Below are 24,486 nucleotides of genomic sequence, written 5' to 3'. Positions count from 1 at the left end.
CGAATATGTACATGTCTACAGTAATAAAACTATGAATCATCACTTCAGGATAGTTATACCAATATAGTCAGTGTAAAATATGAAGCTCATGAAATCTTGTTTGTGCATTTTTGGACTTCATTCGAAATTTTTGTTGCTGCACAGCAGGCGAATCGTGGCTTAATTGGATTTAGAGTTGAAACAATGCGCGTAGTAAATCTCTCAACAGACTTTAAGAAGGCAGGGGCTGCATTTTATTTCGCAAAATGTCTCTATATCCCAGCAAGAACCGAGAACTGTGATTATATTAATCATGAGATCAATTGGTCTGGTAACTTTGTTGTCTTTGCTATCTTTGTTGACGGTGATTCGGGCGGAGCCAGTGGGAAGCCATTCGCTTGACTTGGAGCGCCGGCAAAGCTTGGAAACATCGTATGGCGTCTGTCCAGGAGGATGGGGCGAGTGCCCGCAAGATGCAACTTTCTGTTGCGAGATTACTTCTCGATGCGTTTATAACTCTACCGGATCTCTGAGTTGCTGTCCTAAAAATGCCGAATGCCCAACCGGCTTAACCTATAGCGCGTGTGGTGGTGTCAATGCGGTTGATTGCGGCAGTTTCTGTTGTCCATATGTGCGTTCAACTTTTTTTTTTTTTTTCTCGATATTAATATTTGCTTTAGGGAACACAATGTGAATTGCAAAGACAAATCTGTACTCCAGTTGAAGGTTACTGGGTGCTTTCTGCCGATTTGTTTATCTCGTCTTCTTCAGTAGTTTCATCCAGTTCGGTCGCTTCCGCGACCAGAGTGGTTAGCAGTAGTAGTGTAACTGTAAGTTCTTTTAATTTTATTTTTTATTGTTTGCCAGCTTTTTGGTCTCATTAGCAGCGTTAGCAGTTGCAGAAGTGCTATGGCGTTCAATCCGTCTTCATTGATTGTTAGTACAGTATTAACCTCTCAGCAGTCTACAGTTACATCATCAGCGCTTTCAAGTGATCGGTCAACTTTGTCTGCAGACTCGAGTCATTCTTTGGTGTCGAAAACTTCTACTCCAATCACGCTCACGCCATCTTCCATATCCTTTACGACTACCGTTAGCACTACTAGTAAATCACAATCGTCACAGATTAATGTATCGCTCTGCCATGTAGTTTTGGGTCTTCTGTTAATGGGTTTGGTAATTTGATAGATTTTGTTATAAACTTTTTATTATAGATTTCTTTTCATTTTTTTTTGGTACTGTATTTTGGATTTTTCCTCTTATAGAAATGAGTTTTACAGATTCGGGTAATTAACAAGGCATTATTCAAAGGCGACCCTTTCGAAGGTACTTCGGATGCCCTCACAGTATTAAAGCGTCTCGGGTATGACTTAATAGATGATAGATACATTATTAGTAATTCAACAAAATTATTGATTCTTAGTACTGATCCAACATCTATTTCGTCATAGCCTAGACGCTTTAATACTGTGAGGGCATCCGAAGCTCCTTCGAACGGGTCATCTTTGAGTGTGCCTTGTCGTTTTTATGAATCGTGAGCTTGGTATTAATGCAGACTTCAAAATATGTGATGCATTCCATTTATGCTTGTATTCTATTATCTATATCTATGGAAGAATTTATTTTCCGCCAAGAAACTTGATGCGTTCTTCAAGTGGCTTTGATTGTTTCTCTCCAGCGGGTCCCTCAATCGAGCCAAACACGAGTTGGGAGATCAACCGCCAGTCACTGGGGACATCAAATTCTTTAGCAACCGCAGTGTCAATGACAGGGTTGTAATGCTGCAGATTGGCTCCGAAACCAAGCGATTCAAGACCAGCCCATACTAAAAAATAATGTTAGTTTATCAGTCATACCTGATCGAGGGGGGGTGGTGGGGAAGCTCAGTTGTAAAAATGAAAACTTACAAAACCATTGGTGAATGGCGTTGGCATGGTCAGCCCAAATCGGGAATTTATCCTTAAATGCGGCAAATTTCTCCGAATATGGAGCAATGTGTGCAGGATCTTCGTAAAAAAGAATCTAATATAGTCATATATTAGTATATACGCCGTCCAAATTGGTTGGTGAAAAAAAAAAAAAAAAAAAAAAACCACATACCGTGCCATAAGCAGCCTTGAAACCTTGGAGTTTAGGCAACGTCTGGTTGTTCCATTGATCCTCGCTAATGGCGCCAGACTTGACAAGGTTTCCAAATTGCTCAATGGCAATATCCCATAACTTGTCGTGCTTGTCGTTCACAACAACGACCACGCGAGTGGATTGAGTGTTGAACGAACTAGGAAGGTACAAAATGGCATTGTTGACAAGTTCTTCGACCTTGGCATCCGAAACCGGGCTTGTCTTGCCCAATTTGTAGTAAGAGCGGCGGGCCTTTGCGACCTCGACCAGTGCGTCGGTGTTGGAAGAAGACATTGGGAATGAGGACGAGCTAAAATATCTTGTCGGGTGCAGAACGAATTGACTTGTGCAAAGCTTGCTGGAAGATCGTGACAAGCGTGACAAGCGTGACAAGGCGTGGGAGGTGCGTTGAAGATATAAGCGCGGCAAATACATGCTTGTAGATATTTCTGACCGCTGCGCACTACAAGGATTACATATATTGTTAGCGCTCCCCCCTGAATCAAGTGGAGTTAGTGTTTTGTTTTTGTCGGCGCTGACAAAACATGACAAATTCCACTGTTGCGAATATTTGCCAAAGAATGAGATCATTCGTGCATTAATTTTAACTAATATAGTTATATTAATTTATTATTATCTTATTAATATACAGAACTTGTACCCTGAATGACCCTGACGATTGATTATCTTGCAACATTCGCACAAATGGCTTTATCTCGGAACTTTTATTTAGATCTGGCTAAGGGTCCAATTCCAATGTCGTAAACCCACCACATTTTTCCACTTTGGATCCGTTTTTCAATCTATATGTAATCTTGGAGTGTCATTTAATCTTGCAGTCATTTTACATTCTTCTAATATTATTCCCGAAGTAATGATCCAACATCGGCATCTTCTCGTAACGCACTCTTAATATCTGTTTCACCCACATTCAAGCGGATCTTGCTATGCCTCATGCCCTTGCTTTTCTGATGATAAATGATCCCACACTCAACCAATTCAGCCAAGCAACGGTCTAACCCCCGGATCCGGGTGACTTCGTTGTCGCTAGCCCGAACCGCGGTTCCCAGAATGATTTCGGAAGTTTTTTTGGCCGTTTCGGCTGCATGCAAAACGTAAGCATCGGTAGGACCAAACAATGTGTCATCATAAGCAGCAAAGTTGCCAAACCTGCGAATCTTGTTATTGATTATTTCCACTATCGATTCCAGCGTGTTCTCGGCCACGCCGCTAATCTTGGCCCGGTGAATCAATGCCACGAGAATAACCTTGCAAGTCAATGGCAGGGAAGGCAAGAACTGGAAAACTGGAGAAGCGGTGGATTCATTGATCGCTTTTCTGATATGAAGAATCGTTACCGAATTTGTAACAGCATTGGAATTATCCGCATGTTTGGAAGGCGTGGCCGGTACTGCGTCCGCTTCTGCTATTTCGACCGCACGTCTACAAATGTCAAGCGCTCTTCTTGCATCACCTGTCACGCTAGCCACCTTTCTGCTTGCAAACTCAATCGCTTCAGGCAACACAATATTCCCGGGTACTTCCTTTAACCTGGCTTCTATAATAATCTGAAGTTGCGTGTGCGTGTAACCAGGAAATTGTATTCTCGTCAACCCGAGTCGACTTGAAATCTTGTTTGATAACGTACGTTCGGGCAAGTCCATAATATTGGCAACCGCGACCACGATCAACTTTGAACCTGGCAATGATGGCCAATTGAAAAAATTGTACATCACATCTTGTGATCTCGTGACAAGCTGATCTAATTCATCCATTAACACAACGATCGGCTTCACTATTAGTGTCGACTTCTTAAACTCTTGATCCAAAAACCGTAGCGCATGCGTAGCAGCAACTTTTTGGTCAGCTATGGCCTCCCATAAAAGTTCATATGCGTGATTTGGATGAGTAACTTTCATGCCATTAATCTCAACAAATTGGAAATCGTACGAGCTTTTGAGATATCGCGCCACGGACCGCACTGTAGCGGTCTTTCCAGTACCGGGGGTGCCGCTCACGTAAATGCAACTACCAGTTTGTTCCACAATCGCACTTTCCAACCCAATCTGGATCTCTTCAAACTCTTTTTCTCTACATGGTAGCATGTGCGGTGCTGCCGCAACATGTAATCGGCTTCTAGCAGATTCATGAGGCGTTAACGGACTCGATGCAAGTGGAGTCCTAAATATTCGACTGGGAAGCGGGCTAATCAAATTTTGTTGTATTCTTTTCTTTTAGTTAGCCTTGTGCAACATTTTTAAAACCAAGTTGCTAAATCATACCTGGATTGCGGGGTTCGAGGAGTTTTTGTTGGGCTAGCCAAATCTGAACCTAAAATTCGTTTCTTTGTAGGTGAATCAAAATCATTCTTGATCCTTGTCTTGCGAGGGGTCGAAATCAGAGTAACATTAGAAGCATCTTTTTTTGGTCTTCCTGGACCTCTTTTCGGCGTGTTAATCGGAGTCGATTCCTCTTTAAACCGTGTTTGTCCCCTTTTTTTTGGAGTATCAGTAGAAGATGGTTCCCTGATGGATCGTTTTGATCCACTTTTTGAAAGATCAAAAACCGATGCTTCCCGTCGTCCTGATGCTCTCTTCGGAGTACTTGTTAAAGCAGGAGTTTCATTTTTCGGTCTTCCAGGTCCTCTTTTCGGTGTACCCGTCTGTGAAGTACTTGGTTTGATTGAATTTGAAACTTTAGAAAGAGTTTTATTTGTATCATTTGATTTCACTGCCTTTGCAGATCTAGTACCTGCTCTTACAGATCCTGTCTTTGTTGGCGTCTTTGGTGTTCCTCTCAGTGATGTTTTCGCATTATGAGCTTCTTCCAAAGCTTTCAACGTATCTTCCTCTTCCATAAGTTTCCATGATTTTGTTCTAGAGCGAGAAGTCGCCCGCATTATTATTTCATCTTCTTCGTAATCATCTAACACTCGCGCAGGCCGTCTGGAACGCTTTGATTCACGGCTAGCAACGTCTTCAAGTTTATGTTTTCTTGTCGGAGTCATTGGAGTTATGATTTCATCATCGTCACTCGGCGCGTCCATTGCTGACTGCTTTGGCTTATTCGAATCGGGGCTTGTAGAATGTCGTGCATCAGTCGTCTTTGCCAGAAATGATGCCTCATCAAGTTTCTCGTTATCCAATTGACCGGATTCTTCATCACTTGAAACGACATCTTCATCATTTCGAAATGTATCTTTTATTTTTGCTACTAGCGCGCTAGCATTTCGGACGTCCAATACGTCAAAATCTATGGGCCTGGTTTCAAAAGAAGACTTTCCCAGTATAGCACGATTGCAATAAAATACACTGCCAAATAAAGGTGAGGTACTATCCAAAGTAGTTGACTTGTAAATGCTTTTAAACACCGACTGCGAATGAACCTCGATTGGTCCATTGATGGCTTCAATCGGCACTTGATCCAGTTCAGCTGATAGTAATAATTCACACTAAATGTTAAGTTTAATTTCTCATTGTCGCACAAAAAAAAAAGCACAAGTCTTTAAATCTTACATTTGATAATGCTTTCATTTTTGGAAGATCAGTATTTGAGTAGTACCACTGCACTGTCATCTTCATCGTGCTGTACTGGTCGTCAAATGAAATAATGATTCCATAATAATAAATTCTTTTTTTTTCAGATAATATGGCAACAGAATCTCCAGTCTTAAATGTTGTGATTGCGTCTCCTATTATGCAATTTATGGCAGTTGGCTTGTCATTCCCAGACGGCAGCGGTTCAAGAGTACTTCGTCGTTTGGAAGCTCTCCTACCGGCGTTCGACAGCAGCGAATTACATTTGTGACCATAAACAAATTTCCAAATTGGTTTGCTTAAAACACTGCTCCTATTATTTCTATTCATCATGACAATTTCTTGCGTAAATGAGGAAAGTAATATTTGCTTTGATCATATAAATTGAAACTTATTCAATCCAATACCTTGACTATCATTACTTTTGTTGTTACATCCCCAGAATTATTGTGATAAACTACAAATATATATGGCTTTTGTTTTTGGACGCGTTTGCACAAGAAGCCAAATCGGTTTGCTCGTTTGGCTAAACGCGCAACCGCGTTCTCTACAAACGAACTCAATCAACTTGTCACAACACATCGTCCTCGCAAAACAAGGCAGACAAAATGCCGGTAGCTTCAACATCAACATTGGATTTGGACGGATTACTGACGGCTTCTAAGTACGGTATTTTGGATCTCTGAGCATGCTTCTCTTTTTTTCGTGGCTAATGTGAAATAGTCATGATAATAGTCATGCGGTGTTCACTCGAGCATCGTCCCAGTTCAACCCAATCAAAGAATACAACGACGAATTCTTTATCACATACAAAAACAAGACTTACAATCAGCAATATGCAAATTTATACTACATCCGTCTGGCCATGCTTAAACCCCGCGTGTCAAAAATCGCTGCAGAGTGCTGGACTGGAATGAAAGTAAGCTAAAGTTATTTTTGATTTGTTTTGATCGTGAGCTAACAGAAACTCCTACCTAGATTGCTGGTCAATCCGTCAAGCCAACGGGCAGGGTATTGGACGTCAGGCAAGGCGAACTGTGTTGGACCGTTGGCACCATATACATGGAAATGTCGGCAAAACCAAACATCCTAGATGATGTAACCAAAGACGTCAGTATTTTTAAAAACCGTGTCATTCAGGTGTGTGCTGACCATTCATAGTTTTGGGCCACAGCTCCAATAGTGGCTGAAAAATATAGAGATTTTGACAATGATGAGATCACGCTTGAAGACGAATCAGGACGACTCAACCTGGTTGGTCCGGTTATCAAAAATACATTTTTGGTTACCGGATGCGTGGTTGCGGTGCTTGGTAGCGAAACAGCTAGTGGAGATTTTGATGTGGTAGATATCAAATTCCCGGGATTGGCGCCCCAGAAGCCGCTTAACATTATTGCTGGTACGTAAACTCAGATATACGTTGCACGTTGAAAAGTGTCTTTTTTTTAGTTCTAAGAAATTTATAGAAGGCCATCAGAGTAAATACATTGCATTATTATCAGGTCTGAATATTAGTGGAGATCAGCATGAAAAATATCAAACTTCATTGCTGTTTGAATACCTGGCAGGTGAGCTAGGCAGTCCTGCTGATAGTCAACGAGCATCGGAAATTGTACACGTTATTGTGGCAGGCAACTCCCTGGCAGGTCCGAAAGATGCCGCGGACGAGACCGGCACTGCGGGACAGAAAAAAAAATATGGATACGGTGCATCGTCATACAATCCAAACCCAACGAGTGCTTTAGATAGTTTTTTAGCTGAACTGAGTATTTCGGTTAATGTGGATGTCATGCCTGGTGATCACGATCCCACTAATCATGCCATTCCTCAACAAGCCTTACATCCTGCCTTAATTTCTCGATCGAGAAAATATCTTGGTTCGTCGTTTAAATCAGTCGCAAACCCATATTGGTGGGATTGTGACGGACTAAGGTAAGTCAGAGAAGCCTTTGATTTATATATATTTTTAAAATTGCTTCCTAATTGGATATAGAATTTTCGGTACCTCAGGTCAACCAATTAATGATATTTACAAGTACGTAGAAGGTGATGACCGAATACAAATGATGGAGCATACGTTGCAATGGCAGCATGCAGCTCCAACCGCTCCCGACACTTTGTGGTGTTATCCGTTCGTCGACCGCGATCCGTTTATCTTGTCAGAGACGCCTCATCTTTATTTTGCCGGCAATCAACCCAAGTTTGATACGAAATTAGTCAAAGGAGATGCTAATGAGGTTGTACGGGTGATTGCGGTGCCTGAATTTTCAAAAACATCGGAAATCGTGCTTGTTGACATTAGCACGTTGGAATGCCAGGTCGTGAAGTTTGAAGCGTCCCGATAATAAATCGTGCGACAGTAAATTATCTATTCTATAGCTTATATATATATGTACAAATATTATATGCGTGTGATTATGTGCTCGCCCTTGCGGTTTGCTCCCTGACCATATTCCCGGTCCGCTCCGAACCGTGCAAACTTATGACCACGTCTAATTTTGACCACGTTTAACCTATCCAATGCTTTCTCAGCATATGAAGGTAAAAAAGGTTGCAACAAAATCGAGGTGACCCTAGCGATTTCGGCCATGTGAAATATTGTTGGATTCACATTTTCCGGTTCCGTTTTCCATGGCGAACCCAGTTGCGCATAAAGGTTGCCGTTGTGCAATACGTTAAAAATCTCAATCACGGCACCGGTAACATTGTAAGTTTCCATTTTGTGACGAATTGTGGGTAAGAGTTCATTAAGATCGTTCACTAGTTTGTTTTGTAATTGTAAAAAATCATCTGCACGGCTCACTGGCTTGCCTGGTTGGGAGAAAAATTCGTCAATGCCAGCCGAAATGGAAAACTTGGGCCCGCATGTTCTGCTAATAATGTTGGCATAATTGTTGATTAAATCTGCGTTGCGTTTGACCTCAGCAGATTGGTCTGAAAAATCGCCATCGGCCTCGAGAATGTTTTGAGAAAGTAGGTAATATCGAACGCTGTCGACATCCAGTTTCTTTATGATTGCAAACGGGTCAACCACGTTTCCTACTGATTTTGACATTTTTGATCCGTTCATCTGCCAATGAGAATGCACGACAATTTGTTTGGGGGGTGGCACCCCAGCAGCTAACAAAAACGCTGGCCAATACACGCAATGAAACTTGACAATATCTTTGCCCACGACATGAACATCAGCCGGCCAAATTGATCGTCCAAATTCCTCACTTGATAGTGATCCGTATCCGGCAGCGGTCAAATAGTTTGTTAATGCGTCAAGCCATACATACATTGTTTGAGAATCATCTCCCGGTACTGGAATTGCCCAGGTGAACCTGCTGGCAGGTCGAGATATGCTTAAATCAGGCAGCCCGTCTCGGACGGTGTTTTTGATTTCATTATACCGCACCTCCGGAACCACAAATCGTGGATTTTGCTCATAAAAATTTAAAAGCTGATCAGTAAATTTAGATAATGCAAAGAAATAATTATCCTCAGAGCTCCACTCCACAGTTTTGCCAGTCTCTTTGGAGATCTTGATTGTCTCACCCGTTTCGGGGCTCTTGATGTCTTCAAGCTGACTCTCGGTATAAAAAGTTTCATCGCTGACAGAGTACCATCCTTCGTGCGTTCCCTTATATATATAACCTTTTTCCTGCAACACGGTCCATAATTTCTGGGCCGCAGCGATATGATCTGAATCTGTTGTGCGTATAAACCTATCGTTTGATATCCTTGCCGCCAGGGCTAAATCCTTAAATATTTCAGAATTTTTGTCACATAGTTCCCTTGGCTTAACATTTGCTGCTTCCGCGACCTGTTGGACTTTCATGCCATGTTCGTCCGTTCCGGTGAGCAGGTAAGCCTGTCTTCCAAGAAATTGTTGCCATCGCTTGAACACATCGGCAAACGTAGTGGAATATAAATGCCCAATGTGAGGTGCTGCAAAATGACAATTAATACCTAGTTAATTTGAAGTACGTATATAGATGCATTATTTACCTGCATTGACGTAAAATATAGGTGTCGTGATATAATACGGCTTCTCGGTCGGGGATTTTATGGCTTGCTCAAAAGTTCGACCGGATGTACAAAATGACTTCACGCTGCCGGAAGAAAATCGTTCAATGGCACGATAATAATTGCGTCTGTTACAAGCCAAACAGATCTTTGCAGTAATCATGCTTATTTGAGATAATTGTTTGATCTATAATGGTTTGATTTTAGCTCTCGACAATTTATAGATTAAGCGTTAATTCTTGATTTCGCGCGATTGGAATTTGCATCACGAATCGTTTGCTCATTTCCATTTGCCCTGCTTTATTATATCGAGGACATGTATCATGTTCGATTTCTAAAAGTTCCATATACAAAAACGTCTAAAATTTCAATCTTTAAAAGATTCGAATCGAAGTCAAACCGGTCCGCCGAGCAGATTACCCTAGCAAGGTCGCCAATCTCGCGACCGCCTGCCAATGGTGGATACATAATTCATGCGGTTGTCACTGTGACTACGGATTTAGGGGAATCGTTCTTGTATGGTGATGCGCAGCTGAGTGTTACGTTTTTGTCGATATCAAAGGATGGCAAGGAGTCGATTGTGTCTCATCAAATTGTGGATTGGACATGTGGCATGCAAGCATTACCAATCGAGCTTCCTGTTACGATAAGCGACATCAGAAGGATAAAGAAACAGAATGCTGCTGCAGATGAATTCATTATCAAGGTAGATCTAAATCAAGGCGTCCGTTATGTGGACCATAATCATGGCGATGCTGAAAATAATGATCCAATACGCTTTTTGCCAGTCACAAGTCAAAAGTTTGAAATTAGAGATGGATTTGTTAGATATAAACGTGACGATAACGGGTTCGTCGTTCGAAAAGTGGAACTTGGAAATTTACGCCTGGCCTTGTTGGAAGAGACTGGGAATAGTGTTAATAAGCACTTATGGGACTCGGGCTTACTGTTGGCCAACTACATTTCAACTTCATCTGCTGCTATCCAAAAAAAAATTTTGTCTAGCTTAATTCCATCAATTGCAAGCGGCAAAATTGTGCGCATTTTAGAATTGGGAACAGGATGTGGTCTCGTTGGCATACTGTTTAGCAAGCTGGTTCCAAACTCGGAAGTTTATCTATCCGACCTTGAATCTACTAGAGACGTATGCGAGCGCAATATTGCGCTGAACAAAGACAGGCATGGGCGGCATGGAAAGATGCGGTTTGTAACGTTTGACTGGGACAGTTCGTCGAACACGGCGTCAGAGAATGCAGAGGTCTATGACAAGGACTGGGACCTGGTGATTTCATGTGATTGCACTTACAATCCCGACAGTTTTGGCATTTTGACTGATGTGATGCAAAAAGTAATTGGCCAAACTACTAAGCTTCTCTTGGTTCACAAGGACAGGCATGGAAGTGAAAAGCAAATATTTGACATGTTGAGGGACAAGACCAAATTTGTTTGTGATTCAGAAGTGGTTTTGGGTAAAAAAATGGGAATCTCACGGGCGCACATACTGTCAAAGAATTAAATAATTATATATTTATATATATATTTACAACGACCGATATTACATTATAGCTAATGCCTGTCTAAAAATCCTTGAATCGGTGTTGCGCTTTCAATAAATTTCTGTAGCTGCTGGTCAAGACTTTCGAGATCTGACGTTCTTTTTTTATTTTCGGCAACCAACTTTGCCTTAGCTGTGATCAGCTCTTTTTTCCTAGTCTCCAAGTCAAGGCGGCGTTGGCGTTCGTCCTTCAGGCGCGCAAGTGTTAATCGATGATCGTGATCGTCATTGGTGTTGTCGTTTTTGCTTTCGTCCATCATCTCGGTATCTTCCTCGACGTCCTTCTTTGCAAAGTCTGAATGGTCTTGCGTGAACGTTTCTATGGGAACAAAATCTATATTTTCATGTTCCGACCTAGACAGAGAGCTCGTTAGATGTGTTCGATTGCATTGCAAACAAATTTAATTGAAGCCTGGCTTACGAGAAATCGTTACATAGGGCGATCTCTTGGAGGAGGAACCTTTGCCTGTATTGTACATTTTGAAGGTCAAGTTCTAATCTATCACTTTCTGTCCTTTTCTGTATGATTTTTTCCCTCGAAACACGAGCATCGACCGAAGACGTTCGATTGACTTGTCGTAGTTTTACAATCAATAATTGAAGATCTTGATAAGCAGCGGCAAATTTTAATTGCGCTTCACTACCGCCGAGGAGTGATTGATTATGATTATTTTTCTCATTTGAAGATTGGGACAAGGAATCAACAAGCAGACCAAGGTAGTGATGTGCTCTTTCGCTGGCACGTCGAAGTGATTCGACAATTTCACGTGCCTCTTTCAGAGTAGGATCATCCGTATTAACAGGAAGCAGCATTGGTGAACTGAGCTAATGCGGGCCGTGGCAAGTCGCCGCAGATCAGATGTAATTGGTTACAATTATGAGTTGAACTGAAAAAAAAAAAAAATAAAAAAAAAGTCTTGCTTTGTAACCGAATGTAGTTGTAGATCGATTCTATGCGTCTTTTATTTTTTCGAAGGGATTGTAGGTGGGAGTGTAAACCATGTACAATTATGTCCGGCCATGCTGAACTTGAACTTGTAACGATTGGCGATTTCGGGCATATTTTTTTTATTTCTTTTTGGAGCAGATGCGTCATCACAACAATGCTTTCTTTAGTGGTTAGACACCCATAATATACGACTCGAACAACAAACGGCAAATAAGAAACAAGTCGCCGGTACATGCTACATGTCATAGAACTTGGAACTTGCAAATCTAATTATCATTAAAAGTAGATTGCGCAGCGAGTGGCAATAACAACATAGTAAAAAAGAGATGGCTGTGAGTACCTGGCTCAGACTAGACTTGACTTGACAAAAATCTTACCAGAACAAGGATTTAGGAAACGTGCTCGAGGTTATAACACGAGGTAGTAGATATATATAGAACAGATAATTGATCAATGCAAAGTTTTAATTTTTTTTGTCTGATTTTTATTTCCAACATGGAACAGGGTCAGAAAGCTTTGTCAGGCAGTATTACAACGCGCTCGACAACAACCGGACGTCGATCAGTGCGTTCTACGAGCCCAATGCGCCGATAGTGTTTAATGGCAATCCACTGATGGGTGGACAGGCATACCAGGACCTGTATCTGAAAATGCCGGTGACCGCACATGACTATGGCAGTTTTGATTGCCACCCACTGGCGGCCGGACACAACGGCCAGCCCTCGATCGCACTGACGGCGTCCGGACGAGTCCGGATAGGCACGGACAAGACTAAGAGCCCATGCGGGTTTTCGGAAAGCTTTATTCTGCGGCCCCAGGCAGACGGCAAGTTTTACGTAGGCACGAGTTGCTATCGGCTGGTGTTTAAGCCGGACGACGTCGATATCGAGCCATGACAACGGATCTACGAAACGGGCAGCACAGCACGGCATTGTAACATAATAATATATAATATGATATAATATAATAGAACTAGTTATGATTTTCGTTCGCAACATGTAAAAGCAAAGACCGGTTGACGATCCGTCGCTCTGCCTTCATGTAAGCCTGCACCGCCACACCATTTCGGTAATCGCCTGCGCCACCACCGCCCGGGACTCGAGAGTTCAAAAATGTTGGAAACGCCCGACTCTGAAATTTCGGTTTTCGATTACTCGCAGGCTTTTTTTTTCTTGGCCAGTCCAATTCATCAACAACAACAACAACAACAACAACCACGACCTTCTCTTTGCTCTTTTGCTTTGCTTTGCTTTTGTTCACTTGCTTGTTGTTTGGCATAGCGTCTTTGTTTTGCCTTTTAATTTATTCGTTTTGTTCAGTCCTAGCGCAATCTCAAGTCGATGACTGAAGTCGAGACCAATGCTGTGTGTCCCCCGTCCTTGATTACTCGCGGTGTCTTACCCGATCACGTCCGTCCTGCCGTTGCCACCGCTGCCATGCCCTCGACCTCGGATGCCGTTGACCGCGCAAAGGTCAATGCTGCCAGCGGGGCTGCCCACGGCCAGGAGTTGATCTCCAAAGTTCTCCGTGCCAGAGTCAATCGGGTTGACACTGATTCATGTTTGCCTGGTGGCGAAGATTCATTTTTTGTTGCTGATTTGGGCGAAGTTTACCGCCAGCACGTTCGTTGGAAGCTCAACCTGCCTCGAGTGGAGCCATTTTATGGTACGTCACATTTTTTTTTTTTTTTTTAAATATTCAAGGTTGATTGCGTTTCTTTCTGACACCCGATTATAGCTGTCAAATGCAATGGCGACCTCAACGTGCTTAAGCTTTTGGCCCGTCTTGGAACCGGGTTTGACTGTGCGTCCAAGAAGGAAATGGACACGATCATGTCTCTTGGCGTGTCGCCTGCCAGAATTATTTACGCGCACCCTTGCAAGGCGGCTTCATTCATCCGCTACGCATCCGACGCTAATGTTCGCAAGATGACGTTTGACAATGCGGAGGAGCTTTATAAGGTCAAGCGTTATTTTCCTCACGCCGAGCTTCTTCTCCGAATCGTGACCAACGATTCTGATAGCTTGTGCCAGTTTTCCATGAAGTATGGCGCGTCACTTCAATCTGCTCCCGGACTTTTACGGCTGGCCAAAGAATTGGGGCTTAACGTTGTCGGCGTTTCGTTCCACGTTGGTTCGGGCGCTGCTGGCCCGATGCCTTTTGTTGACGCGGTCAAGAATGCTCGCGCCGTGTTTGACGAGGCTGACGCGGTTGGAACCAACCTTTCGATTCTAGACGTTGGCGGTGGCTTCTGCATGGATAACTTTGAGTCCATTGCCGAAGTGCTTGGACCCGTGATTGATCAGTACTTTCCTCCCCACGTTCGAGTCATTGCCGAGCCTGGCCGTTACTACGTGTCGTCCGCATTCACGCTGGCCTGCCATGTGATTGCGCGCCGGGCAATGACACAGGCGGACAATTACATGCTTTATTTAAATGATGGCGTGTATGGCAACATGAACTGCATCTTGTTTGATCATCAGAACCCGACCGTGCGCGTGTTGACTCACGGGTCCCGGTTCATGTTTGGCAAGGACGAGAACTGCACCGGGCCGGTCACGGCATCCGTGTGGGGTCCGACCTGTGATGGCATTGACTGCGTGACTCGTGAATGCAACCTTCCTTATGCACTGGATGTGGGTGATTGGGTGTATTTTGATAATTTTGGTGCCTACACGTTGTCGGCCGCCACCGGGTTCAATGGATTTAACGATAACTGCCAAGTTTTGTACGTTTACTCGGAGAGCGGGGCCAAGTCATTAATGGAGTAGTTTATAATATTTTATATATACCTTGAGAAATTTTATTATTCATGATTTGGTTGTATTTTCATTTTCATTTTCATTAATTTACCGTTTGGGATTGGTATAAGTTTCATTATTTCTGTTTTTTTAAACTTGAGTTTATCGAATGCGAGCAGTGGGATCAAAAAAAAAAGAAAAAAAAAATAGGGATCAGGTTTGTTTGAGCTAAAAGTTTTCAAATATAATAAATAGTACGTACATTATTAATTTATGGTTAATGAGTTCTCTTGTATCATATTGTCATGGTCACAAGCAATAATGTAGCATCACTGTATAATACAATACCATAAAATATATAGTTATACATACAACCCAACAATAACACAATCAGAAAATATTTTCAGATAGTCTTATATATTAAATATATGCTACAAGAAAAAAAACAAAAAATGACCCAATCCCATAGCTTTTATGTAATTTATAATCGTAACAGTTGCGCCCGGTTAAAAACGTGATATTTACTTCTTGTTGACCTCAGAGACAGTAAGTCCTAAACAAAAAAGAAAAGGTTAATCGATAGAACAAAATATGCTAGTAGGCAGTAAACCGTACCAGGTGGTAAAGATTGGGTGAGCTTCTGTGCCTTCTCAGCATCATTGAGAACGAGGGTGTAAAGGTAGCGAGATGAGCGGAGCTTGAACTTGATGTGCTTGGGACCGTTCTTCTTGATGCGAGCAGTCTTAGCATCCTTTCTTCTGTTTCGATTGTTAGATCGACTGTCGTTCAAATCATGCTTGAATACTTAATTATTAAAAAAAAACCCACGTACCTGGCAAGCTCGAGGAAGAGCTTGATGTCCTTGACTTCTTTCTAAAACACAAAACCCGTCAGCAAACCGCAGGGCGATAAACGCACACGATCAAGCCAAGCATTCCATTACAAGGAATGCCATGCCTAACACGTTTCTCAAAAACATAAACTACTAACAGGCATTGTGGATGTGGTTGGTGTGCTGATGCTAAACGAACTGTGCAGACTGATTCAACAATGACTTTAGCAACACTCACTCAATCGTGCGCTTCCCGTGATTGCAGTCGTTTTATCAGAAAAAAGCAGTCACAGTTTACCACTGCTGACTAACGCCATGGCCCCAATTCAATTATCAACCCTAACTACGGTTATGATTTTACTTGCTTAGGGTAACCGCTCCCAGCCGCACGCCAAATTTGGGCTAGGGTTATTTGTTTGGCCACGTTTACATTACTATAATGTTCAATCCGCAAAGTAGTAATAGTGGCAATGTATAATTCGATAAGCAAAATTTACTGAGAACTTGCCTGCCCAGATTGGTTGCTGTTTGATTTTGAGAAATACATCATTCAAAGACCGTGTTGATTGTTTTTCAGGCGGGCGATGACGAATGCGACACCAATCGACCGAGTCATCAACTCGAAGTCAAACCTGATGCTGCTTTCATTCACGGGATTAGTGGTGGCAGCGTTTTCGTACGTTTCGTTGTTTGGTTTTGTACCGAAATATCCTGTCAGGAGGGATAAACACGTTGCGCGTGAAAGCAAGGTGCGAGACAATGATGATGATGAAGATGATGATGATGAAGATGATGATGAATCAGACCAGCATGGCGATGAAAGGACACGCCGAACGAAAAAGTAACAAGGCAACTTTGCAATGGGTATTCACATTCGCGTTCAACTTCGCATACCGTGGTGCGCTGGTCATCAATCGTGTGAATCACTTAAAGACGCTTTGCCATTTTCTTCTGCTCGGAATTTCAGGCAGCTCAACTACAAGCATGGGGTAATTTATGACTTATGACTTATGACTTATATGATTTAAAGAATGTTGAAACATATGTATGTATCATTTACATGTTCGTTATTACGAATGTTTATTCAAAATCAAACAAATACAACCCTCATTTTCTCAATATGTATGTATGCGCATGTGATGATTGGTGAAATAACGCCGTAACCGCACCAACGGTGTGAAAATATAAGGAAGAATACCCCGCACGTTTTGTTCTCAAATACAGTTTTAAACTGAATTTTGACCCTGACACTAACGCTCAAAACAGATTAGCGCGCTAGGCGGGAAAAGTTCTTATTCGTCAAAAGCCTCTTGCTCATTTACTAAGCCGTTATGTAAGCAATACGGTCATTATTGGAACCAAGTCAAAGCAAGTTTACCACAACAATTTCATTCTTCATTCCATCTGACGATTCCACGTTCGAGCTTGCGCTTTTTCCACATTGTTCTTGCGTACAATAAATTTGTTGAAGATGGCAAATCTTACGAGCGAGCAAATTGCAGCTCAAGTGTACACTTTGCTCGAAACGGATGAGGATGTGGACGACACTCTAGCCCTGGCTCCGCTTCGGCCGGCAATAAAGCAAAACGATTCCTCCTCTTCCGTGTCCAGTTTCCGTCGTCACTCTTTCCATTCACATTCCAAGTCTGCTTCGGCTGATCTTGAATATTTAGAAGAAATTGCTTTGTTAAAAGTACGGCATTTGCTATTTGCCACTGGGAATTATCTTTTTTTTTTTTTTTTGTTGGGTCTAGCTAACGGTTATCGTGTGGTTTTTTTTTTTAGCTCGACCTGTTTCTCAGCCATCTCGAGCAGCGACTGTCGTCACTCGAAGCTTACGGTTCTGTGAAATTAGCACAGCTTGATGAGAGTCTTATAAACGCACACCAGACCTTGCTTGCGGTGAAAGAATCGTGCGGAAAGCTGGGAGGCGAGGTTATCGGGGAAAGCTGGCGCCGCGGCGAAGCCATCGTAAACATTCTCGACCGACGATATCAAGAATTTCTAGCCGACAAGGACTCATTGCCTTCCAAAGTTGTGGCCGGCATGAAATTTTTGGAGCAAAAACTGTCAGATATTGAAAGCCAATGTTACACTACGGTTGATCAAAATTTCCGCACCGTGGACACGAAATTGATCGACAGCGCAGAAGCGTTTCAACGAACCGTTCAAGCTGCACTGGCTTCTGCCAGCAGTCGGCTTCTGACTTATGATGAATTGCCTGTTCAATGGCGAGAAAATCCCTATATTCAAACTGGATATCGATTTTATGCGAACTATAGCGAATGCCTAATTAGTGTTGGCAAATGGCATAACGAAACCTGCAATATCTGGACTCATGCGTTTGGATTTTTTTTGATGCTAGGATTGGCATTATATCATTATCCAAGTTCTCCAAGTTTCTCGACCCTGACTTTCTATGACAAGTTTGTTGTCGGCCTCTTCCTTATCGCGTCCCTCAAGTGCCTGCTGTCATCCATGATTTGGCACACGTTCTGTTGCATCGGCAGTCTTTCTCACAAGCAAAAATTTGCTTGCGTTGACTATTCCGGAATTTCTGTTTTGATTGCATGCTCAATCTTAACAACCGAGTACACTTCTTTTTATTGCCAACCACAGCCGCAACTTATTTACATGACTGCCACCGCCATTTTTGGCATAGTTGGCGTTATTTTCACTTGGCATCCGGCATTCGATCAGCCATCCAACAGATGGCTACGTATCACTTTTTTCATTAGCTTGGCCATGTCTGGCTTGCTCACATTGATTCACCTTTCCTTAACTCGGGGTCTTTTCGAAACCCTGGCCTTTTATTTTCCGGTAGCCAAAAGCCTGATTTGTTATCTCCTTGGCGTTGCCGTTTATGGCTTGCTGTTTCCGGAAAAATTTTTTAGTACCAGACTTTTTGATTCTATTGGAATGTAAGTCGCTTTTTTATTTTTTTTTCCCTAACTAATACTTTTTTTGCAAGGTCACATAACATTTGGCATTTGGCAGTTGTGGGAGGAATTTATTATCATTATGCTGCCACTCATAAGCTTCTTAACAATGCTCGTGAATTTAGCTGTACGGTGCGCTAAAAAAAAAAAAAAAAAAAAAAAAAAACTTTCATTTGCATTTTCAAAACCCCTTTAATGGTAGCAAAAAAAATCATTACAGCATTAATTGCCACGACATCTTAATATTTTCATATTCATATTTTTTTTCTTTTTCTTTTTCTATTATTTTGGGTTTCTTTTAATACGTTAATTTTTTTTGGGGCGTTTTTTTTAATGATAGTACATATTATTATAGATTTATTTGTATTACCAAAACGATAGAAAATCAAAAGCAATGAGATTAATATTTAACATGTTTGTACCAAAATATTTCCAAAAAAAAAAAATTAAAAAAAATTGCTCCTCCCGCTTTAAACGCCGTTTTGTTTTATAATATACATATAATTCGACTCCGTTGAACTCTAGGTTTTGATGAATTTTTTTTTTCAATCATGCAGAACTTGTTTGTAACCTTGCAATTTCATTGTCAATAATGGCTATGATCTTTACCCTTGAAAGCCCGCACATTGCCAAGCCTACCAGTTTCACGCTAGCGAGATCTCTTGCCAAAGAAACCGTGCACCAATTCGGAATCACGGTGGCCAGTAATTCGATTGTTTGTCTAATTTCATTTTCAGTGAAAACTTGATTTCGCAAGCTATCTCTGACGGCTTCAATAACCTTGCGAATCGATGTGATGGCGATGCCGAGCGGGCCGGCTCCAATTTGTAAATGGATCAAAATGTCGATTATTAATTTGGCCCTGCATAAAAGCGTGATTTGGTTAATAACTTGAGGATCAGGACTGTTTGCAACTTGCAAAGCTTTTGTTGCCTGTTTTAACTTGATCCGTTCCAACAGGCTTGATTGCCTCTTGGCCACGGATTCGTTCGACCTAGGCGCGTCTTGAATAATTTTTGTCTCTTTGCGGGCCAGCATGAGAACCTCATGAGCATTTTTTTGCAACGACATGATGATTTCAGATCTAGTTTGCGTAACGGCCAAGTTTTGCCTAGACCGTGATTCAGGCAAGTCATGAAGCGGGATCGATAACGCGTTTGGATGTTGACGCACGTATGATTCACATTTTGCCTCAAACGCATGACGCCTGATTGCTAAAAACTGCGGGTCGGAATATCTGGGTTGCAGTTCCTGCGTTTGGCTTGCGAATTCGACCACAAACTCTGACGTTTTACCGATTCTTAATAATATATATGCGTTGGGCAAGATATGCATTATTTGACGAAGATTGATTAAAGAGAAATTTCTAAAGTAACAAATAAAAAAAAGTTAGTCTAAACCAAAAAAAAAAGGCAACCGGGTTCAAAACTCTACTTGCCTGCCAGATAATCCCTCCACTTGAGGTCTCAATTTTGAAAACGAAAACGAAGCACCAGACCGATCACTTCCATAATACAACCATAATAACTTATCAGCATGCTCAAACAAGACTATTAACTTGTCAATTTGGCTTCGCAACCCGCACGGTGGTTGTTGTTCAAACTTGTTGACCGCAACCACAACACATTCAGGATTCGCATCAGCAATAATTGCCGGCTGCTTTTTTTCAGTAACTTTAAACACTCCGGTCTTGGTCGGCCGAAACGAGAAGCTATGTAACGTGCCATGATTGGGCTTGCCGAACGGCTTGTTTTCTTGCTTGATTATTGACCTTCGAGCGATTTTGGGCATTTTCAAACTGAAAACAAGTTTCAATTACAGGTTAAAAAAACTGCAATTGAAAAATAATTGTAAATTTGCTTTACTGACTAAGAGGCAGATTTAAGATGTGTAGTCTTGAGTAAAAAAAAACTCGAATTGCTTCAAATTATGAAAAGGTAAAAAAAATGATGGCGAGGGGCTAAATTGATTTTTGACGCGTTCTTGCAAGAACGCGTTTGTCGATAAAAACCGCGTTAATTGCCGTGAGATTATATAACTTTAATTGATTTCTTTTCGCGTCAAGTTAAGCACAGTTTTTACATTTTGTTTTTAAAGATACTTATCTATATATGAAACTACTATATAAAAGTGAACAATCAAAACATAATAATGAGGTTCTAAAGTTCCGATTCATAACAGTACATTAACAGAGTACACCAAGATAAAAGAAATATTTTGATCTTTTCAGCATAACATCTTATACATGCTACAGTACCATACAACTTAATTCAATAAATAATGAAAAAATCTGCGAAGTGATTGCGCAACGTGCTGCCTAATTCCACCAGTAAGTGCCACGCCATTCCCTTGCCGAAAGTATTGATTGAAAAACATAGTTATAGATTTTTGCTTGGTAAGTCTGTGATATTTTCTGGCATTGATTATGAAAAGTTCAAATCGGTACTGCCTCGTGTTGAAAACAATTCCGACCATACGGCTTAATGCGACAAACTATTACATACGGCATTTGCCACCTGTTATGTCCAATTGGTCAGCTTATATTTAGACGACGTCCAGGCATACAAGGAGGCTTTTCTTTTTATGCTACTAGTCTTTACCTGTCCTAATGTTCACACAAACTTTGTTCGCGGATATAGAAACCTCGTTGCGCCGTAATACGATTATTATACAATTTAAATTTAGCAATAATCGTGCCCACTTTTTCTTTGGTATATTGTGAGATAATAGATTGATGCATATTTTGAATGTTCGGTATGTTTTGTTATTTGTTTCATGGTACGTAAACTGCATTTAATGAGTTGTTTTGTCTGTAATTCTTTATCTGAGTTTTTGAAGTTTATATCAATGACTCAGCACAATGTACAATTTACCGGGCATATTTAATACAATTGCTTACATACATAGTGTATTAAAAATCGTTGCTGAGCAAGATGAAAGCAGTTGTTCAAAGGGTTATATCGGCATCTGTTACAGTCGAGGGTAAAATAATTTCATCGTCAGTAAAAAAAAAAAAAAAAAGAATTTTCTACCTCACGAGAAAAAGGGAGGTGGGCAAGACTGAACCTGGGGATAAACTGATTAGAGACTTAGAATCCAGAAGGGACTGCTCGTATTAATAGGAGTCGAATCAGGTGATACTTTCAATGACGGAGAGATCTTGGCCAATAAAATCGTCAAATTAAAAGTTTTCCCTGGTCCACGTTTGTTGACACAAGCTGGGGACGAGGATGAAACTGCATTACCGAAGCAATGGGATAGAAGCGTGCTCGACATTGATGGCGAAATTCTTTGCAGTATGTTTTAATAAATGGGGATTTATTTTTTTGGTGAACTAATGAGAATTTTTTTTAGTCTCTCAATTTACTCTTATGGCATCTGTGAAAAAAAGCAAGCCAAGTTTCCATCGAGCAGAATCGCGTGAGTCCGCAAGCCGCAATTGGCGTCTTTGAAACCAGGAGAATTAATATATATATAAATTTATACATAGCGAAATTGGCAAATCAAATTTACGAACACGTGCTTGCAAACATGCGAATCCAGCATGGCTTAGGGGACAAGGTCAAGGATGGCCAGTTTGGAGCGTACATGCAAGTTGGCCTGGTAAACGATGGGCCGGTAACAATAGAACTAGCATCTCGGTAATAAAATAGGCAAAAAACCAGCATTTGCATATATAGTTAATTTCCATCATTTTTTTCTACTACTTATATTGTATATATATATCAGTAAAATGAGAACGCCTTACTGATATTCAGACTTTTCTAATTTCCATATTTATTTACGAATATACTATAATTAAGGCGAAGTTTCTAACTAGGCTGATGACTAGTTTTTGCTAGCAGTCAGTTTACGGATTTTGTGAACGGTAATTGATCAGGCCAGTCATAGAGAAAAAACTTTGAGTTTTGAGAAATTGGTTCTTCGGTCGGGAAGACCAAACCACATAACATCGTAGTTGTCAAACTGGATCAAATATGCAAAGACGGCCATACACGCCATTGTCCCGAAACAACGTGTTTTAGATGACGTTGATCCCACTGACTGGCATGGCTTTCGGACCCTTGATGTGACTGAGGTCAGCAAACGTTTTATGCCAGATAAGACGCTGAACATTATAAACTGCAATTTACAGCTGACTGCAGAGTCAATAGTATCAATACCCCACCATTGGAATGGCACAGGTGCAGACAAAGGGTGCGCTGCTCGCGGTTCTGGACTTTAGTCTTTTCGTTCATTGGCATGTCCTGCAGTTTTTCAACACTTTCTTTGCGATCTCCTCTAAACCTTCCGTCTTAAATCCCTTTCTTGCTTCTTTTACTCAATGTCGTGCATGGTCTAACTCCTGATGCTCTACCTTCATTCACCATCTAGCCTCCTCTGCCGTAACCTCTAGCAGATGTATACAGCGGGACGGAGCCAAAAGAAAATTTAGAAGAAGCGTAGTGCGATACGGTAGTTAGGGAAAGTCATTCTCCCTCACCCGCACTTAAGCAAACGCGAGAAGTCCGTTACGGAAGACCGAATTTCTATATGAGACCACCGTTTGATTTATACTACGGAACAACTAACGATAATCCACAGGGGCTGGCGACTGACTGCAAAATCATCTAGTGCGGGGTGCATCCCACGGGTTAGTTGGGTAGCGGCTTCCACTTGGGTTTACGTGGTACGGTAACCGAAAACGTTGGACTTGCAATCAGAGAATTATACAGAGACAGTGTTAATGTGTCTCTGCCCTGGTCTGAATTTCAACAAGCTGTATGTTGCGATTTTGATTTCGGCCATTATTGCGAAAGGCTTGTGGCAAAGATGTTTGCCTTGAAAGGTTCGATAAAAGGCTATTCTTCTTTTAATATTCAGCCAAATTCCAACCTCATATATCGTTTTATAGTTTTCTCGGAGGTTTTGTCGCGATGTTTCCGATTCAATTAGTTTCTATGATCTGAACGTGAGCGGCAAGAAATCGGGACGAATTAATTACTGCCGCCAACGCAACTGCGATGGTACTGTCTCAATCCGCACTCCATGAAGGAACCACGCCTGATCCTCCAAAGTAGATTTAACCAAAGCAAGCCGAAACAATCTAGGCTATACGCAACTGGACAATTACTCGACCGTCACAACTATGAGAAAAAGAGAAATTTTGCGCGAGCATATCTGCAGAAGAAAGGGATGAACAACAGCTATCTATGATCTAGAAGATTTTAAATCATATATAGAGGCCGACAAATTGTTCGAAGTGTTTGGTGAAGATACAAAAAACATCTCCCATCCTGACCCAGTATCGGATGTGTCCGAAGACGTTTACAACCTTATTTGCTCCACGGAAGATGGCGTATCCACAATGATTCCTTTACCCGTGACAGTATCAGTGAGCATTGGAAACATTTCAGTAGGAACCATGCACTGTTATCTGATCGCGGACCATTATCGGAAGTCATTGAATGATGAAAGGACATGTCAGCCAGCTATATTTTTAAATTTTTGTATTTCAATGGCATACAGAAAAAATAAAACTTTTAAATAGACATTTTTTTTTAATTCATGTCGTGAAAGCGACTGCAATTTAAAATTTATGGCTGCTTTAAGGCTTGAGTCCATGTATGGACAACCGCTTCCATTTTTAGGTGCGCATGGGGTGGCTCCAAAGTGCACTTTGTGACCCTTTGGTGATTCAGCAGTTACATAATATATATAACTAACTAACGATTCAATAGTTAACTAACTTCATAGTTTTCCTTATTACGCGCGTGCTTTTCCGACGGAAATGTTCATTAGCCACAAAACCCTTCTTAGGCGTAAACAAGGGCTTGTTAAGCT

General features: G+C 41.5%; 13 protein-coding genes across 13 annotated transcripts; 7 read left to right on the top strand and 6 right to left on the bottom strand.

Moving 5' to 3' along the window:
- The first annotated feature begins 187 nt into the window (after positions 1 to 187).
- On the top strand, positions 188 to 1,335 carry V1514DRAFT_45730 (uncharacterized protein). The gene is made up of 3 exons (XM_066930025.1): positions 188 to 610; positions 660 to 809; positions 943 to 1,335. The coding sequence occupies exons 1-3, from the start codon at positions 293 to 295 to the stop codon at positions 1,162 to 1,164; spliced, it is 690 nt and encodes a 229-aa protein (XP_066783707.1). The 5' UTR covers positions 188 to 292; the 3' UTR covers positions 1,165 to 1,335.
- Positions 1,336 to 1,416: 81 nt separating this feature from the next.
- On the bottom strand, positions 1,417 to 2,603 carry V1514DRAFT_329853 (Nitroreductase-like protein). Its single transcript, XM_066927407.1, has 3 exons — positions 2,080 to 2,603; positions 1,887 to 2,001; positions 1,417 to 1,804 (listed from the first exon to the last, which is right to left on the bottom strand). The coding sequence occupies exons 1-3, from the start codon at positions 2,533 to 2,535 to the stop codon at positions 1,599 to 1,601; spliced, it is 777 nt and encodes a 258-aa protein (XP_066783706.1). The 5' UTR covers positions 2,536 to 2,603; the 3' UTR covers positions 1,417 to 1,598.
- A 98-nt stretch (positions 2,604 to 2,701) lies between these two features.
- On the bottom strand, positions 2,702 to 6,001 carry V1514DRAFT_329849 (uncharacterized protein). Its single transcript, XM_066927406.1, has 3 exons — positions 5,616 to 6,001; positions 4,383 to 5,551; positions 2,702 to 4,326 (listed from the first exon to the last, which is right to left on the bottom strand). Exons 1-3 carry the CDS (start codon positions 5,967 to 5,969, stop codon positions 2,961 to 2,963), a joined length of 2,889 nt encoding a protein of 962 aa, XP_066783705.1. The 5' UTR covers positions 5,970 to 6,001; the 3' UTR covers positions 2,702 to 2,960.
- A 202-nt stretch (positions 6,002 to 6,203) lies between these two features.
- On the top strand, positions 6,204 to 8,181 carry V1514DRAFT_329848 (DNA polymerase alpha/epsilon subunit B-domain-containing protein). Its single transcript, XM_066927405.1, has 6 exons — positions 6,204 to 6,300; positions 6,360 to 6,555; positions 6,615 to 6,746; positions 6,798 to 7,035; positions 7,103 to 7,568; positions 7,630 to 8,181. The coding sequence occupies exons 1-6, from the start codon at positions 6,245 to 6,247 to the stop codon at positions 7,979 to 7,981; spliced, it is 1,440 nt and encodes a 479-aa protein (XP_066783704.1). The 5' UTR covers positions 6,204 to 6,244; the 3' UTR covers positions 7,982 to 8,181.
- Positions 7,783 to 9,870, bottom strand: V1514DRAFT_329847 (tRNA synthetases class I (M)-domain-containing protein). Its single transcript, XM_066927404.1, has 2 exons — positions 9,630 to 9,870; positions 7,783 to 9,569 (listed from the first exon to the last, which is right to left on the bottom strand). The coding sequence occupies exons 1-2, from the start codon at positions 9,808 to 9,810 to the stop codon at positions 8,038 to 8,040; spliced, it is 1,713 nt and encodes a 570-aa protein (XP_066783703.1). The 5' UTR covers positions 9,811 to 9,870; the 3' UTR covers positions 7,783 to 8,037.
- V1514DRAFT_45343 (putative methyltransferase-domain-containing protein) lies at positions 9,593 to 11,391 on the top strand. Its single transcript, XM_066930022.1, has 2 exons — positions 9,593 to 9,604; positions 9,651 to 11,391. The coding sequence occupies exon 2, from the start codon at positions 9,964 to 9,966 to the stop codon at positions 11,161 to 11,163; it is 1,200 nt and encodes a 399-aa protein (XP_066783702.1). The 5' UTR covers positions 9,593 to 9,604; positions 9,651 to 9,963; the 3' UTR covers positions 11,164 to 11,391.
- On the bottom strand, positions 10,936 to 12,252 carry V1514DRAFT_45410 (Fms-interacting protein-domain-containing protein). The gene is made up of 2 exons (XM_066930023.1): positions 11,624 to 12,252; positions 10,936 to 11,556 (listed from the first exon to the last, which is right to left on the bottom strand). The coding sequence occupies exons 1-2, from the start codon at positions 12,013 to 12,015 to the stop codon at positions 11,214 to 11,216; spliced, it is 735 nt and encodes a 244-aa protein (XP_066783701.1). The 5' UTR covers positions 12,016 to 12,252; the 3' UTR covers positions 10,936 to 11,213.
- On the top strand, positions 12,238 to 13,132 carry V1514DRAFT_329843 (uncharacterized protein). Its single transcript, XM_066927403.1, has 3 exons — positions 12,238 to 12,483; positions 12,538 to 12,571; positions 12,656 to 13,132. Exons 1-3 carry the CDS (start codon positions 12,478 to 12,480, stop codon positions 13,045 to 13,047), a joined length of 432 nt encoding a protein of 143 aa, XP_066783700.1. The 5' UTR covers positions 12,238 to 12,477; the 3' UTR covers positions 13,048 to 13,132.
- Positions 13,133 to 13,342: 210 nt separating this feature from the next.
- Positions 13,343 to 15,171, top strand: V1514DRAFT_329839 (pyridoxal-dependent decarboxylase). The gene is made up of 2 exons (XM_066927402.1): positions 13,343 to 13,816; positions 13,889 to 15,171. The coding sequence occupies exons 1-2, from the start codon at positions 13,492 to 13,494 to the stop codon at positions 14,920 to 14,922; spliced, it is 1,359 nt and encodes a 452-aa protein (XP_066783699.1). The 5' UTR covers positions 13,343 to 13,491; the 3' UTR covers positions 14,923 to 15,171.
- V1514DRAFT_329837 (60S ribosomal protein eL38) lies at positions 15,128 to 16,174 on the bottom strand. Its single transcript, XM_066927401.1, has 4 exons — positions 15,883 to 16,174; positions 15,725 to 15,765; positions 15,508 to 15,650; positions 15,128 to 15,445 (listed from the first exon to the last, which is right to left on the bottom strand). The coding sequence occupies exons 1-4, from the start codon at positions 15,886 to 15,888 to the stop codon at positions 15,414 to 15,416; spliced, it is 222 nt and encodes a 73-aa protein (XP_066783698.1). The 5' UTR covers positions 15,889 to 16,174; the 3' UTR covers positions 15,128 to 15,413.
- Positions 16,175 to 17,117: 943 nt separating this feature from the next.
- On the top strand, positions 17,118 to 19,085 carry V1514DRAFT_306022 (hemolysin-III related-domain-containing protein). Its single transcript, XM_066925666.1, has 3 exons — positions 17,118 to 17,417; positions 17,510 to 18,645; positions 18,696 to 19,085. Exons 1-3 carry the CDS (start codon positions 17,196 to 17,198, stop codon positions 18,802 to 18,804), a joined length of 1,467 nt encoding a protein of 488 aa, XP_066783697.1. The 5' UTR covers positions 17,118 to 17,195; the 3' UTR covers positions 18,805 to 19,085.
- Positions 19,043 to 20,588, bottom strand: V1514DRAFT_367373 (uncharacterized protein). Its single transcript, XM_066929864.1, has 2 exons — positions 20,102 to 20,588; positions 19,043 to 20,029 (listed from the first exon to the last, which is right to left on the bottom strand). The coding sequence occupies exons 1-2, from the start codon at positions 20,452 to 20,454 to the stop codon at positions 19,213 to 19,215; spliced, it is 1,170 nt and encodes a 389-aa protein (XP_066783696.1). The 5' UTR covers positions 20,455 to 20,588; the 3' UTR covers positions 19,043 to 19,212.
- Positions 20,589 to 21,303: 715 nt separating this feature from the next.
- Positions 21,304 to 22,428, top strand: V1514DRAFT_45155 (D-Tyr tRNAtyr deacylase-like domain-containing protein). Its single transcript, XM_066930021.1, has 5 exons — positions 21,304 to 21,441; positions 21,571 to 21,661; positions 21,757 to 21,959; positions 22,018 to 22,083; positions 22,154 to 22,428. The coding sequence occupies exons 2-5, from the start codon at positions 21,597 to 21,599 to the stop codon at positions 22,306 to 22,308; spliced, it is 489 nt and encodes a 162-aa protein (XP_066783695.1). The 5' UTR covers positions 21,304 to 21,441; positions 21,571 to 21,596; the 3' UTR covers positions 22,309 to 22,428.
- Positions 22,429 to 24,486: the final 2,058 nt, after the last annotated feature.

Source organism: Lipomyces japonicus, assembly GCF_038497905.1.
Source record: "Lipomyces japonicus strain CBS 7319 unplaced genomic scaffold V1514scaffold_16, whole genome shotgun sequence".
NCBI lineage: Eukaryota > Fungi > Ascomycota > Lipomycetes > Lipomycetales > Lipomycetaceae > Lipomyces > Lipomyces japonicus.
Note: the sequence above shows the minus strand (reverse complement) of the source record. Positions and strands in the feature narration are given on the sequence as shown.

Excerpts from the sequence above, each read along its gene's own strand:
- V1514DRAFT_45730 (XM_066930025.1), top strand. The coding sequence starts at position 293 with ATGAGATCAATTGGTCTGGTAACTTTGTTGTCTTTGCTATCTTTGTTG. Across the intron at positions 611-659 it reads GCAGTTTCTGTTGTCCATAT|GGAACACAATGTGAATTGCA; the intron begins GTGCGTTCAACT and ends TATTTGCTTTAG. Across the intron at positions 810-942 it reads TTAGCAGTAGTAGTGTAACT|TCTACAGTTACATCATCAGC; the intron begins GTAAGTTCTTTT and ends ACCTCTCAGCAG.
- V1514DRAFT_329853 (XM_066927407.1), bottom strand. The coding sequence starts at position 2,535 with ATGTATTTGCCGCGCTTATATCTTCAACGCACCTCCCACGCCTTGTCA. Across the intron at positions 2,002-2,079 it reads TCAAGGCTGCTTATGGCACG|ATTCTTTTTTACGAAGATCC; the intron begins GTATGTGGTTTT and ends TGACTATATTAG. Across the intron at positions 1,805-1,886 it reads CGCCATTCACCAATGGTTTT|TATGGGCTGGTCTTGAATCG; the intron begins GTAAGTTTTCAT and ends ATTATTTTTTAG.
- V1514DRAFT_329849 (XM_066927406.1), bottom strand. The coding sequence starts at position 5,969 with ATGATGAATAGAAATAATAGGAGCAGTGTTTTAAGCAAACCAATTTGG. Across the intron at positions 5,552-5,615 it reads AAATGAAAGCATTATCAAAT|TGTGAATTATTACTATCAGC; the intron begins GTAAGATTTAAA and ends CTTAACATTTAG. Across the intron at positions 4,327-4,382 it reads CCTCGAACCCCGCAATCCAG|AATACAACAAAATTTGATTA; the intron begins GTATGATTTAGC and ends CTAAAAGAAAAG.
- V1514DRAFT_329848 (XM_066927405.1), top strand. The coding sequence starts at position 6,245 with ATGCCGGTAGCTTCAACATCAACATTGGATTTGGACGGATTACTGACG. Across the intron at positions 6,747-6,797 it reads TAGATGATGTAACCAAAGAC|TTTTGGGCCACAGCTCCAAT; the intron begins GTCAGTATTTTT and ends GACCATTCATAG. Across the intron at positions 7,036-7,102 it reads GCCGCTTAACATTATTGCTG|AAGGCCATCAGAGTAAATAC; the intron begins GTACGTAAACTC and ends AGAAATTTATAG.
- V1514DRAFT_329847 (XM_066927404.1), bottom strand. The coding sequence starts at position 9,810 with ATGATTACTGCAAAGATCTGTTTGGCTTGTAACAGACGCAATTATTAT. Across the intron at positions 9,570-9,629 it reads TATATTTTACGTCAATGCAG|CACCTCACATTGGGCATTTA; the intron begins GTAAATAATGCA and ends GTCATTTTGCAG.
- V1514DRAFT_45343 (XM_066930022.1), top strand. The coding sequence starts at position 9,964 with ATGTATCATGTTCGATTTCTAAAAGTTCCATATACAAAAACGTCTAAA.
- V1514DRAFT_45410 (XM_066930023.1), bottom strand. The coding sequence starts at position 12,015 with ATGCTGCTTCCTGTTAATACGGATGATCCTACTCTGAAAGAGGCACGT. Across the intron at positions 11,557-11,623 it reads GCCCTATGTAACGATTTCTC|GTCGGAACATGAAAATATAG; the intron begins GTAAGCCAGGCT and ends CTCTCTGTCTAG.
- V1514DRAFT_329843 (XM_066927403.1), top strand. Across the intron at positions 12,572-12,655 it reads GCTCGAGGTTATAACACGAG|GGTCAGAAAGCTTTGTCAGG; the intron begins GTAGTAGATATA and ends AACATGGAACAG.
- V1514DRAFT_329839 (XM_066927402.1), top strand. The coding sequence starts at position 13,492 with ATGACTGAAGTCGAGACCAATGCTGTGTGTCCCCCGTCCTTGATTACT. Across the intron at positions 13,817-13,888 it reads TCGAGTGGAGCCATTTTATG|CTGTCAAATGCAATGGCGAC; the intron begins GTACGTCACATT and ends ACCCGATTATAG.
- V1514DRAFT_329837 (XM_066927401.1), bottom strand. Across the intron at positions 15,651-15,724 it reads CTCTTCCTCGAGCTTGCCAG|AAGAAAGGATGCTAAGACTG; the intron begins GTACGTGGGTTT and ends CAATCGAAACAG. Across the intron at positions 15,446-15,507 it reads CACCCAATCTTTACCACCTG|GACTTACTGTCTCTGAGGTC; the intron begins GTACGGTTTACT and ends TTTTTTGTTTAG.
- V1514DRAFT_306022 (XM_066925666.1), top strand. The coding sequence starts at position 17,196 with ATGGCAAATCTTACGAGCGAGCAAATTGCAGCTCAAGTGTACACTTTG. Across the intron at positions 17,418-17,509 it reads AAGAAATTGCTTTGTTAAAA|CTCGACCTGTTTCTCAGCCA; the intron begins GTACGGCATTTG and ends TTTTTTTTTTAG. Across the intron at positions 18,646-18,695 it reads CTTTTTGATTCTATTGGAAT|GTCACATAACATTTGGCATT; the intron begins GTAAGTCGCTTT and ends TTTTTTTGCAAG.
- V1514DRAFT_367373 (XM_066929864.1), bottom strand. The coding sequence starts at position 20,454 with ATGCCCAAAATCGCTCGAAGGTCAATAATCAAGCAAGAAAACAAGCCG. Across the intron at positions 20,030-20,101 it reads GTGGAGGGATTATCTGGCAG|AAATTTCTCTTTAATCAATC; the intron begins GCAAGTAGAGTT and ends TTGTTACTTTAG.
- V1514DRAFT_45155 (XM_066930021.1), top strand. The coding sequence starts at position 21,597 with ATGAAAGCAGTTGTTCAAAGGGTTATATCGGCATCTGTTACAGTCGAG. Across the intron at positions 21,960-22,017 it reads TGATGGCGAAATTCTTTGCA|TCTCTCAATTTACTCTTATG; the intron begins GTATGTTTTAAT and ends AATTTTTTTTAG. Across the intron at positions 22,084-22,153 it reads TTTCCATCGAGCAGAATCGC|CGAAATTGGCAAATCAAATT; the intron begins GTGAGTCCGCAA and ends ATTTATACATAG.